Source organism: Notothenia coriiceps, unplaced genomic scaffold (assembly GCF_000735185.1).
Source record: "Notothenia coriiceps isolate Sejong01 unplaced genomic scaffold, NC01 NC01_scaffold00032806, whole genome shotgun sequence".
NCBI lineage: Eukaryota > Metazoa > Chordata > Actinopteri > Perciformes > Nototheniidae > Notothenia > Notothenia coriiceps.
In genome coordinates this window covers 174095-187643 of record NW_011365507.1, presented here as the reverse complement: position 1 = coordinate 187643, position 13549 = coordinate 174095, and the positions used below count along the sequence as shown (strand labels likewise).

Here is a 13549-nt window from a genome sequence, read left to right as displayed (position 1 = left end):
GTGTGTATTTTCAAATTCTAGCAATCTCGAGCCGGTTTCTCAAACTTACATACCCTACCTTTAAGTTTACCAACAAGTGCGAGTTTCTAAAACAGTGACCGCTCAAATCTACATTTATATTTCACAATACATTAATTCTGTCAATAGGAAAATAAAAATGATGTCATTGTTAAGTTGCTTGTTATAAGCTTAAGTGTTTTACAGTTAATGGCTCACACATGCAAAAATACCTGTGGTCTTTTTTCTTTAATTAGTGTCTGTTTTTAATCTTGAATCACAGGTTACCGATAGAAGTGGTCAGATGAGCGAGTTCAGTGATGTTTCCAAGGTGGAGAAGTTTGAAATCCCAGAGGAGTCTTATGAAAAGAGAACAGGTACAGTCTACATATTTAAGCATCTCTTTACTTTGTCATTATCATAGAATTAACTATTTTTTTCAAATACAATATATTTCCCCCAATTTTGTGCTCAATTGTGGCTTACGCAACAGCAACGCTTAGCAAAGCTTATCTTGGCAGAATTGATTTGTTGTTAAATATGTCAATCTTCTGAAATTAACCATTGTCTATTCATTTAGTGGTTCCAGCCAACTATTGATAAAGCACTTAAGAATGAAACCCATTTATAGCTGCAGCCATAGATAAAAAAAAAAAAGAAGCAACAATACCTCCATCACAGCTTTTATTATTTAGAGATAGTGGTGTTAGTATGCTCACCACTGAAATATGGTAAATCCATAATTTGAAGTAGTCTGTTCTTACAATCGAATTTCTTCCTTCAGATTCAGCAAGGTCATTCATGAAGAAACATCGGGTTGGTGTCTATAACGAGGAAGAAATGGCCAAGAAGAAAGCTGACCTTGCTGCTCGGGAGGAGGAGCAGAAAGCTGCTGCTGATGCTATTTCTGTTGGCAGCAGATGCCAAGTGCAGGTCTCAGGGCAACCGACAAAGCTTGGCACCGTCATGTATGTTGGTAAGTGTGGATAAAGTATAGCTTGTTGACTCCCTTTAGGACATTGGTTGGCTGAGTTGTACATCTTTGTGGTGTGTCATAGTAGACTAATGGCGCATTTCCACCGCAGGCCTCGCTCAGCCTCGCTCGGTTTGGTTAGGCCTTATTAGGCCCGGCTCACTTTAATGCTGCGCTTCCATTACAGTTTAGGAGCTGGGGCAGTAACTATAGTAACTATAGTAACGCAGTGTAGGCGGAGCCGTGACATCATCTTCAATGAGCACCCGTGAGCACCCCAGAAAAAACAACCTCAGCCGTTAGTTGTTTGCACTCAAGCTCCTCATATCTGTTCAGAAACTAGACAAAAGTTAAACAAGTACAAACCACTGACTGTCTGTGTCATGGCGAATACAGTCGCTGGTTTATTAATGTCTGTATAGGCCGTTGTGAGTGTGGACGGTCGGAGCATATAGCCTATATTGCGTTAGCTTAGCCGATCTCCATTTAGACAACAAATCAAATCAAGTTTTATTTATATAGCACATTTTTAAACGATTTTTGGTCGAGCCAAAGTGCTGTACATATAATAAAAATACCCTACAGTAAAGACACTTTACAGCAAAAACAACAGCACAGTTTGTGCAGAATATCAGTATGAGAAAACGACACCCTCTGTCCNCGCTACAGTAAGAGCTTCACCTCATATATTTGTATTATATTTATAATAACACTTTTTCCTTATCAGAATGAAATCCCATGTACATTATGTAAGCTTTTAAATGTTTAAAAGCTTACATAATGTACATGGGATTTCATTCTGATAAGGAAAAAGTGTTATTATAAATATAATACAAATATATGAGGTGAAGCTCTTACTGTAGCGTCCCCAGCTGAATAATGGTCTAACTCTCAAACTGATGGTATCCTTTTATTGTACACACTTGCATGTATACATTAATTGTCAAGTACCAACATAAGAGCTAAGAAAAGAAAGAAAACACAATAATTAGCCACCATCTCACAGATAAAACATCTCCATTCCTTATATAGCAGTTTTGCTAATACAAAAGCGTGAACTCAAAACTCTGCAAAACTACGAAATAACACCACATAATATGAATACACATATTATTTAAAGTAATAACAAACCTTGTGCCCCTATCAGCCAGGTGCTAAAAACCTAACGTAACTAATTATCTGAAGTTAATTTCTCCGTCATTCATCCGTCATTACACGTGTTTATAATCCTACATTCTCTATTCACTTCCGGCAAAAGTCCCTTCAAAATAAAAGTCCGGATCTTATAACTATCAAAATAAAAGTACAAAACTAAAACTTTACCACAGGAAAACATCGGCACACAAATATAACCACCTCTACAAAAGGTTAAACATATTAAAGGTCATTTACAATTACCTTCGTCACAAACAAGAACAAAAAACGTATTAACATAACACAACAGGAGGTTTAAAAAATGAATATTTCAATAGAAATATTGAGTCATAAAGCTACTCTGGGGCTGTACTGACAAACGGACAGCTTTATAGCTCTCTGAAGCTGCTTAGCCTCTTTAAGCTAATTGTCCTGACTTACAGGGTCAACATTTCAACAAAAATGTCAATTTTTACATTAGCACTGGTTCATTCTCAATGCAGTACAATAGTGAAGGTCTTTGTTTCTACATTTTCAGTTCCTCACTCCTCCTTCAGCGGAAGATAAACGCCTGGCCGGTGTCCTGCTGCTCTGCGGCTCCTGAAGGACATGATGGATGCGTCTTTGAAGGATCCCTTCTGTCATCCAGACGGCCAATTAGGGGCCGGCCACGGCCGGCCACGGCTGGCCACTCCGGACCGAAGGTAGGAGGGCAGCATCACTCACTCAGTGGACCACACTGACTTTTGGCAGTGCAGCCAATCGGTCACCTGACGCAGTAACAGAAGCAACTCTGCTAGTCCTCTCGAGAGCACTGACAAAGCTTTAACCAAAAGTTTATCCCAACTGCAATATTTTTATATATTTATAAAAGAGAAGCAAAATGGTGGTCTTGTGTGGCTCAGAGGCACTAAAGTCTGCAAGGTTTGGGGTTTGTTTTCCACTGGGACCCCCCCACACCCACTCAGGTGTATGAACTCAATTAAGCAATAACACAGTGAAGGTCGCGCTGTGCCGTGGTTACTGGCAGCAGTCAGCTGCAGCTGGAGGAAATGTAGATCAGCCAGCAGCCGCAGAAACACGACCTTGACTGTTACTGCTCTTACACAACGCTGAATACATTTACACAGCAGCTACAAAATGATCAGGCTTTAATACAGTACACAGCCTAAAGTGTGCGGTATGTGCATTTTACAACAGTAAACAGGATTTTTATAACATGTTTTTTATGTTTGCTGTAGCATAAAGATTCCCATAAGTTAGTATTAACAGGCCTTTAACAATAGCTAACCAAAATGACTCGCATTATATTTTCATTTGAATTTTTTCTCATTTTAAACTGCAACTTATGCACAACAATTTCCTTGTATGAATATATTTTATCATTATTTATTTGAATTTTGCCTCTTACTGTCTTCCCCCTGTTCATAGATAAGCATCATCCCTGAAATATAAACAAAAAAAGCAAAATGCTAAATAAAATGAAGGCTTGAAGGAGTTTCTGATACGTTTAATCCGATGTATTCTCCTTTGTATGAGCTCACTGTCTGGACATGAGAGGGAAATTAATAACTCACAAACCACTTCTTCCATTATTAGTTTCAAATATTCAGAACGAGTGTTTACCGAGAAGGTCAAATTGGAAAAACCGCTGATGCACGGCTGCTCATGATCTCCACATGTAATTGTCAAGGGTGCATTTGGCTGTCCCCCCCCCCTCATTTTGGTATGACTCACCCTATCATGCAGCTCTTAGCTTGAGGAGCCGTGCCCTCTTGGCCCCACTTGTATACACCAGAGAGCATCAGAACAACAACAACACAGAAAAATCCCGCCTGACCGTCCTCTGCGACTCCAACCAAAACGGAGCGTGGCCTTTGCCGGATATTGAGTCAGTGTAGTGTGAAAAGGAATATGGTGTCAGGTCTCCAGGTGTCATGTACTGTAATAGCTGTGAGCCCAGAGGGGAGCAGAAGCTGCAGAGTTCAGCGTGTCCACTTGTTAGCTGTAAAACAGGTCCATCACACAGTGAGGCGGAGAACCGGCCCCCGCTGCAGGCTCAGCATTTCTCCAGCCGAGGTGACGGTAGATAGATCAGCTCGTGCTCTGCGGTCTTAATACCTGGGGCTTTTACACTTTAATGTCTTTCACTTGACAAATGACCTGTGTTTATAAAGTGCACCTCGCAAGCCTCGGGACTTGTGGAGCAGCCATCGGTGGTGAATGAATCCTGAGAGAATGGTTTTTAAAGGAAGCGAAAGCAGCCGTTGGAGAATGTAATGGTTTATACCAGAGGGTGGTGCTGATGGTGTGAGGGGAAAGCAGAAGGTTTAAAGTGAATCTGTTACATGCTTACATGCTAATGCAAACGAGGGCGTACATGAGTTCCCTGAGCACGAATACCGATTTATTCTACTCTTTTCACCTTGCATACTTTAGCTAAATGCAGCAATTTGGTCATGATGTATCTTGGATATATCATTTTTCTATATCAGAAAAAGGCATGGCGAACACACAGATATAGACATGCTCAGCCGCTGAGATTCAGGCTGTGCTGTGGGAATAATCGTCCACTCAATGTTCACTTGTTGAACACATCCGCTGAGATGAGGCGCTCTGAATTGCAGAGCGCTGAGTTGTTTTCCTGGGTTGAGTTCTTGGCAGCGCTACAACCCCACCCGGAGGTAATCAGCACGCTGTTTGGGGCTTTTCAGTCAAAGCTCTGCAGAGGGATGGGCTTGTACTCAGGGCGTTTTACCTAAACAGACACAGCGGGCGAATGCCAATGACGACCAAATTCAGGAAGAGGGAGATTGCAAACACATTTACAGAGGCCCTCTGAGGGCATGAAGGAATGCCGCGTTCCCCTACGGGCCTAATTGCCAGAAACATGCACCAGATGTGGCTGAGCATTCATTTGCAGAAAAAAGGATTACAGGAGAGCAAACAATAACATGCATGATGGCAAAATAACTTAATCCTGGTTAAGTAACGTGGTGGAAAAAAGGTGGGGTATGGCTGATACTTCTTCTAGCGTCTCCTCTGCAGGTTTAAAGAGGCCTTATTATGCTTTTTGGAGTTTTCCCTTTCCTGGAGCGTGTTGTAGGTTTTAGTGTATCTAAATAATCTGCAGTTCCCAAGTTCCCTCAAGAGAGACTTTCTCTTGTTTACTTCCGTAACATAATGACATCACTATGTAAGAATCGTGCTTCTATGGGCTAGCGCTCCAACACATTGTACGTGATAGGCTAAGGGGCGGGAGATCTCTAAGCAGTTGACCATCATAACAGAGCTGGCTAACCAATCAGAACACACTGAAAAAGATATACAGTACAATTAATTATTTATCAATGCAGTAACTTTTTTATGTGTTAAGTGTTTCAAAGTCTATTTTTCATCTCAAGAAATATCCAAAAATGTCAACTCAACATGTAGAGATGCGAGATGGGGTTTTGTATTTTTAAATATAAACTTCACTCTATAACTTTAAATAATAAGGCATTGCTGCTTTGCTCCATGCAGCCTTCATACTGTCAGATACCATAATGTCCTCTTCAGCTGAGTGCTCACTCCTGTTATATTTCCACTAGAGAGAATGAAACTGACGCACAGATGGCATGAAAACTTCACATGTTGTCTGAACTAAACACTCTTCCCAGACGTCCTTCTTTTTCTTTTTTTAAAAACTCATGCTGTGTGCCGGCATCCATATTTCCACAACACATTTCGCAACCTAATTAAATCTTGACACTCAAACAACGGAGGATTTATTTTGGAGAGGCTCCTCAGCTGATCAGATGGCAAAGTGAAGCTGATTGTCAAGGTAACCCTGCCAATGTAACGCTTTCCCATAAAATAGGCTTATCTCCTAAACTGCAATGAATAAACCTCCACATGTGAAACTTGATCTGCTGCCTGCTTTTTCGTGGCCTGTTAACACAAGATATGGAGGTTTTTTTCCTTATTTTTCCTGAGGGAAGCACAGATAATGCCTTGTGGATAGGACATATCTGACCCGGCCACTGATTTCTGGAGACCCGGCTGCGCCTCTGTCGTGGATTAGTGGAGCTGAATTGGAATCAGAGGTGGAGGAGGATATGGAGCCGATGGGCAGAGGCGGCATTCAGGTGTGAAAGTGCACACATTTACTGTCATGGTTTGGTTCTTCTCAAAATGCATGAAATGTCTCCCTGGATATCATCTCATAATAAGGTCATTAGACCTCAGGGCGCTGCGGGAGGCTGTGCAGAAATTTCCAAAAACCTCTGCGGAAGGGTATGCAGCGTGTGTGTGCGGGCTGTTTCTGTATACACAATATATAATATATTCATCCATCTCCAATTAATATTAGAATTGAAGGTCAACCTTCTGAAATAAGAAGCGGCCGGCCTCAAAATTCAATTTCTGCTTCATTTCCGGGCTGCGACAGAGACGTTAATACAGCCTTCTATATATTCGCTTCATTTCATACACTGCAGACATGTAGCCACCACCAAATTCCCCCAAGATAGCGTCCAACTTTGCACCGTGCAAACTAAATGAGTGAGAGATCATTGATCACCCGCGGTCATGACAAGACGAGGGAATTAATTAGACCGACAGAAAGTGAGAAAGATGAGAGGATATTTGGCGGAGAGACAAAGATGGAGGGGCAAAGTGAGAGGGAACGAGTGAGAATATGTACTGGAGCATGGAGGAAGTGTGTGTCTGCAGAGTGAGATACAGCAGGCGGGTGACAGACAGGAACTTTGTGGAATTACAGCTTTTTGAAGAACTCCCGCAGTCTCAAGTAATGCTACGATCATTGGCACTTTAAAGGCAAATGTTGCACTGTCATCACTGACAAATGAACTTTAGGAAAGACGCAGAAACCGATTGTAAATGAGATATATTTTACTGATCTTTGACAAACATAGTCAAACTTCAAGAGATTCAGTTACTCGTTTGCACCTCATCAGATTTAGCTTGAAGGTGTGTTTGTTTTGATCTGACCTCTCCTAAAATATCCCTCTCAATTCATATTAACTTCTGCTGCTTCAAAGACATAGATACTGATTTAAACTTCATCAGAGAGTGGGTTACTGAGCAATACAACCAAACTTTAGAATATCAGGATATGATTAATAATCAACCAAGAACAGTTAGTTTTATCTGTAATTCTGTTATTCACAATGTATTTACCTATTCCCACTCGCCATATAGCGAGCCAGAATGGTACCTCTATTCATACAGATCTTTTAAAATGATAAGTTAGCCTATATATGGCTCAAGAGGGGAGAAAGAAATAAAGAAATGACAAAATATCAAATGAGATAAAAAAAACAAAGAAACTTGATATTTAGAATATGAATATGTCACACTCTTTGAGGCTGTACTTGGGCGCAGCGATGCTTGAAATGCTAACGTCAACAACCTAATATGCTGATGTTATGCATGCATAATGTTTACCATGATTAGCATATTTGCTTATCATGTCAGCATGCCAGCACTTGAACTAAACGCACACAAAAGCACATGTTTTGTGCTTCTGTATGTCCGAGTAACACCATTATAGGAGCAGGTTAAGTCATAGTAGACATTTTTCAGTCCGAACCAAATTGATGGAATCCCTAAAGCAATGCATGTTTAAAAATATGGATGCTGACCGATGAATACGCAATAGGAAGTCGACCTTCTGGTGTGTTTTCCTCGCTGCAGTTCAAACTGAGTGTTGCTTCTGAGCTGCATCTCAGTCTCTGATCACTCTTATTCACAAACATCCATCTCAGAGCAGGAGAACAGGTCAGTCTGAGACCTGTTTCTTTTTTCTTCCTGCGATAAGCTCAATCTCATGTCAGTGTATCCAATTATACAGCCTCGCCGGCCGCATTCAGACGAGGTCACCTTAAATCCTATCTCCTCCTCATCGAGCGGAGGTTGAAAGGGGGATTCGATCAGGCGATAGCGTGTGAGGCGGAAGTTGGAGGGGAGGGGGGCATATTAGCTGAATTTTCATGAGCCCCCCTTTCCATCTTTTTTTAAGAGAAATGCTTTGGGTGGGAAAATAGGGCCAGGGGAGCCTTACCAATTAAAATGTGAAGCAGGTGGTCAGTTGAGGGATGAGTCAGCAGATGCCTTATCAATCCTCAGCCTGTGTGTGTGTGGTTGCATGCAGGTTTGTGTGTAGATATGTGTGTGTGTTTTCCTGCGTGTCAACATCAACAAGAGACTACATTATGTAGAGCTACAGTAGTGTCTTGTAAATGGTGACACAGCACTCTTTGAAAAGTGATTATTTATCCTCCCACCCTCCTCTGATGTTGAGCTTATGGTGATGATAGGTGGGGCCAGAGGCCTAGAGAGATAATGAGATGAAATCTTACCTTCAAAGCTGACGAAGTCGCGCTAGCTAACTAGCAGGCAATGCTAGCAAAATTGGTTGTAACAACCAAGATAAAATATAGATAATTACGCTGTGCATATACTGTACAAATGAAGACCTGTATAAGCATCTTAAAGGGCCTCTGATACAATATAGACAGTTGACAATTCAAAAGAGTTTGATATTTCAGCAATTTACCTCTGGAACTAATCGACGCGCCGTAATGTAAGTGAATGACGTCCAACGCCCAAATGACGATATTTGGAACTATTTCGATATCCATACCCCGGAAGTATGCGCAGCCATTTTTTAAAAATGAGGTCTATGGGAGTGTCGTAACTCTTAACTCTCTAGGGCTTTGGGTGGGGCAAAGTATTTTCTTTGCAGGGCTGAAAATCCGGGAAACAGGTTAGTCAGCGACGCGGATATATCAGCATGTTGTAGTGCCGAGGACATGGAGTCGGAGGCGGTGCAATGGAGATGTGAAAAGGAACTTTAATAGAGAGCAGAATAGCCCGGGTCGACAAGAGAAAGAGCCAAGAGGGCTCACACCATATATAGGCCACACATAACATGTCCGTGCGGGAACAATAGCCGCCACTGTAGTTCCCAGTTTGAATTATGAACCCAGTTTATAAATAGGTGGTCACCACAACCCAGTGTATAAATAGGTGGTCACCACAATGTACATATTACATAAAAAAAGGCTATTGCTAATCTAATTAAGATAATCCATCCCAGCAGGTTAGGTTTATGTAAAACAACAATTAAGCTGCATGAGCATTTTATTATTCACCCTTTAAAAGTTACATTTATTTACAATAAAACGTACTTATCCATATTGCTCATGAATGTATGACCAGTGGTTCATGTTAGATGTTAGGCTACTGTAATAGCCTTTCAGACAAACAAATATGCCGTGCCGTTGCTATTAGAAATAATGGCTTTCAGAGTGCCCATGTTGCATTGTGTATCTGAAATAACTATCATGTAGAACAGCCAATGTGGACACCCACTCTCTGAAATGACCTTTGATTGGCCAGTGTCCCATCTATGGCCATAGTTTCCTTTTGTGTAGTTATTTTTTGGATCCAATAGCAGCTGCAGTAGGTTTTTTTCTCTCAGACTGCCTGAATGACAATGTCCATACCATAGCTTCAACTTGAATTGTGATTGGGAGGATCACAGCTATTTATCCGTTATTAACCACTTTTATCCACATGCTAGAAGTGCAAAAATGGATGAACACACCCAACAATGTGCGCTTATTTAAAATTAAAAAGTCCTTTTGGATTATGCATAGCTCATTTAATTATGTATAACACTGTTTGGACACTGTTTGTGCAGAGTAAGAGGTGCTGTAGTCACTGGTACAACTGTTGTTAACAAAAACATAAATGTCTTGAATCTGAGAAAGAACAAGGACTTACACTTTGTACACCAATTGAATAAAGACATCAGGTTTAAGCATCACAATTCATAGCGTTAGTGCTCCAGTTGATTCATTTATTCTAGAGATACAAAGACTTCGGAACATAATATTGTTGTGAGAAAGCTCCTGCTGCTCCTGATAACAGTGAACACACAGCATGAGAAAAACAAAGGAGCAGTGATTCACTCAAGGTCAGCCCCTGCCCTCAGGTCCAGCTGACTGTAAATCACTCTCGATAGGAGCATCAGCCAAATGCTTAAAATGTAAATATCCTCATGATGGTGTCTGAACCCGGCGCCAGGCCCGCGGGTCCATCAGCCGGCCGGGCAGCGTTGGCAGGGAGCAGATGGGGGGGGGGAACGGAGCCATCCTCTGATGAGCCATTGGGAGAGGTTCACTGATTACACTAATTTAACGGATGAGTTTAATTTCAGTCTGCTGGATGCGAGAACCAGGACAAATCATGGCTCTTGTACAATTTAACTTTACCTTTCATCTCTTTGTGATCATCAGTTCTCTCCACACTGCTGACTTTGAGTTGTTATACTGGAAAATGTGTTGCATGTTATCAGCAGGACTTGAGATAAGGGATAGCTACTTTATAGTCCTCTACATTTGCTTGTTAGCTTGTACAGTTGTAGTATACTCCATTGATTGACCTTTTTTGGACTCAGTTCTGGAGCTTGTTGTGTTTCTTGATCACAGACAGATTTGCAGAGAGAGCATTACTCATCTCTGGTCTCTTTAATGATGTGTTTAGGGGGCTCGAAATTTGCAATTTAAAACATATAAAGTAGAAGAGTAAAACAGATTGCTATACAGAGTTTCTTATCTAGCCTTTTTTATCCTTTGGCCTGTCCTCGTTTGTTTTACAACGTTTTATGTTGCTGTGTTAGTCAGGTCTTTAATAGAAGTTTCAAATGTAAATGGGACTTATCTAGTGAAAGGTGGGGTAGGTAAGTTTGAGAAACCGGCTCGAGCACTAACACTTTTTGTTATATTCCATGGAATGCTCTTAACATCCCGATAGCAATGAATATCTTAAGTGCTTTGACAATAAATCCATAGAAAAATGTCATCTGTGGAAGCCGTAGTACTGTAAAAAGCACGACCAATCATTTTAGCCGGCCCTTATGCCCTCATTGGTCATGTGCGCGTTCGTGTGTGTTGGAGGAGGAGCTTTGTAAGGAAGTGGCAGATTTTTTCCGGTTGTGTATTTTCAAATTCTAGCGCACTCGAGCTGGTTTCTCCAAAATTACCTACCCCACCTTTAAGTAAATGTTAAAATTACAATTATCCTTGTTATTTAGAGTATAATTGTCCTTGAACGATAGACTGTACAACTTTGAAGTACATGGAAATGTCTCTATTACTCCAATCAGTTTTTAATACATTCTTCATACTTTTTAAGAACAGGTTGTCATTGAAACTTGATCTTTCACGTTCGTCTTTAGATTAAGTTAAAGGGGGCACATTATGCTAATTTTTGAAATGTTTATAAGCTTTCATATTAAAAAAGGTCTTTATTTTCTCATACTGCCTGTAGTGAATAGCCCAGTCTGCTCCACCTCTTAAAGATGTCCCGCCCCTTAGCCTAAGTGTGTAGTAGCTGTAGCCAATAGAAGCGTGAGTGTTACATAATGATGTCACTATTTTCAGGAAGTAAAAGGAAATGAGTCCAACGGAGGCATTTCAGGGAGGGGGGGGAGTCTGTTGGAGAGAAACTCCCTTCTAAATGGAACACAGGGATTGTAGCCTTTGCAGACTACTTACATGCACAAAAACCTACAACTACAGGAAAGTGGAAAGCACAATAAGACCCCTTTAAGGAATACTTTACCATTCGGCAGATATTTACATGAGAATATTATAAACGATGTTGTGCAAGATGTAAATGTGCCTTTGTTTTTCTACAAGGAACAAATAATGTAGATTTTGATATTTCCTGAGTAACATGGTGCAGTGAGTTGTAGAAACAGCTTCTAAAACCTCCTTTCCATTTTCCAACCTGAGTATATCCTCGACAGCCTTCTGCGGAGATAATAGAGAGCTTATCCCACACTCTTTTGTCCTTCCTTCACAGAGCGGCTCACAGCTTCTGAGCTCAACTTTTCAACAAACTTCTGTAAGCAACTGACAAATTGTTCAACTTTTTTTAAATGTGGGTTGCCCTGGGAACAAGGCACGCCTGCTCACTTTCAGCTCAACATAGATTATGCTTCCAGTTGACATACAGACTTACAGGAGACACGAAGTGGGGGGGGGGTCTGTGAGATTTCTGTGGGAGTGAAATCATGTGAGAGACAGATAAAGCTCTTCCCGGAGAACCTCGGGAGTACACATCACTTTTTTTTTAGGATGCGGCTTGTCACTGCGCATCACCCAGACAGCCGAGCAGCAACTACAATAGGCAATTAGAAGCTCCCATGGAAGCACAGGAACACACTATATGAAAGGGAGAAGGGGGGAGGATGTGGGGGAGAGGGGTGAGACTGGGATCCTTTTGAAGAGTCTGATCTCAGCAGGAGAAGAATCACAATCACCTTTATTTACTCGCTGAAAAACACCGCACTCTTGAAGAATTTGTCTTTGTGCTGTCAGTGCTTAGGAACGCAATCACACAACAGTCGCACACTCAGCTCTGATGGCTTTAAATTGTGCGCAGAGGAAGAAGAAAGGCCCACCCCTCCTTCCTCCAATTACTCTCTTTTTCCAGCCTGAAGTAGTAGCAGGTGGTTGATGTTTTGTTATGTGAAAGTTGACAGGAAGGGATGAAAGTATCCAGAGAAGTGTGCCGTCTTTAACTCAGCGCCCCCGTCCCATTCTCCATTTCGACCACTGACCTCATTTTTCAGGAATGTAAGTGCTCCGAGTTTTTATCCCTCATTAATACGAGGCAATGAGGGGAAGTGCATCGTGGGAGAAAGGGCAGCCGTCATTCTTGTGGACCCCTCAACGGTCCAAGTTGACGGTTGGAGAATCCCCGCCCCCTGCCCCCCCGATTGACAGGATGCAAACTGACACACTGTCCACCTTAGTCTGGTCACTTACATGTGTGAAAACAAACATAGAAGAAGAAAATTGTTGCACAGATGACATGCTATGAAATACATTGATAATCTTCCAGATGTTTTATTTAAGCAAATAGTACAATCTGGAGGGAACACAGCCTTTGCAGACCATTTACATGCACTAAGACCTATATAGCACACTACAGGAGAGGCAAAACTCCCAAAAAGCACAATAGGGCCTCTTACTTTGAATGGAAACTTAACTGTCCCTCTGAAAAAGTTTCTATTATTTTGTTCCCTGCTCTGTTGTGAATCTGTAATTGTGTGGGTCAAACCTGCTCCGTCAACATAAGAGATTTAAAAAAAAAAAGAAGCTCCTTCAGCTGTCAGATGTGGTGTGGCAGTGTTATTGATCAGGAGAAACGAGGACTGAAGGTTGCATCCTGCCTTCCTGTGTGTTTATTTAGCCTACAGTGAGAGAGAAAATGTCCTCCGAATGCCAATTAAGCCGGTGATGGTCAGATCATTGTCACGGCGCGCTGATGACTGGCAGGCCTGACATGCCGGCTAAGGCATGTGGTTCCTTTAATTAATTGCCAGAGGCTCGGATACACGTGGGCGGACTGAGCGAGTATGGTTGT

The 13549-nt window shown here is 41.6% G+C and overlaps 1 protein-coding gene across 3 annotated transcripts in view; it reads left to right on the top strand.

Annotated features, from left to right (window-relative positions):
- tbcb (tubulin folding cofactor B) overlaps positions 1 to 1002 on the top strand; it is a 3368-nt gene extending 2366 nt beyond the window's left edge. For all 3 annotated transcript variants that reach the window (XM_010789328.1, XM_010789327.1, XM_010789329.1), the window contains exons 4-5: positions 281 to 374; positions 782 to 1002. In XM_010789328.1, the coding sequence (XP_010787630.1) occupies positions 281 to 374; positions 782 to 987 (300 nt within the window). In that variant the 3' untranslated portion in view covers positions 988 to 1002. The remainder of the gene's footprint in view (positions 1 to 280; positions 375 to 781) is intronic.
- Positions 1003 to 13549: the final 12547 nt, after the last annotated feature.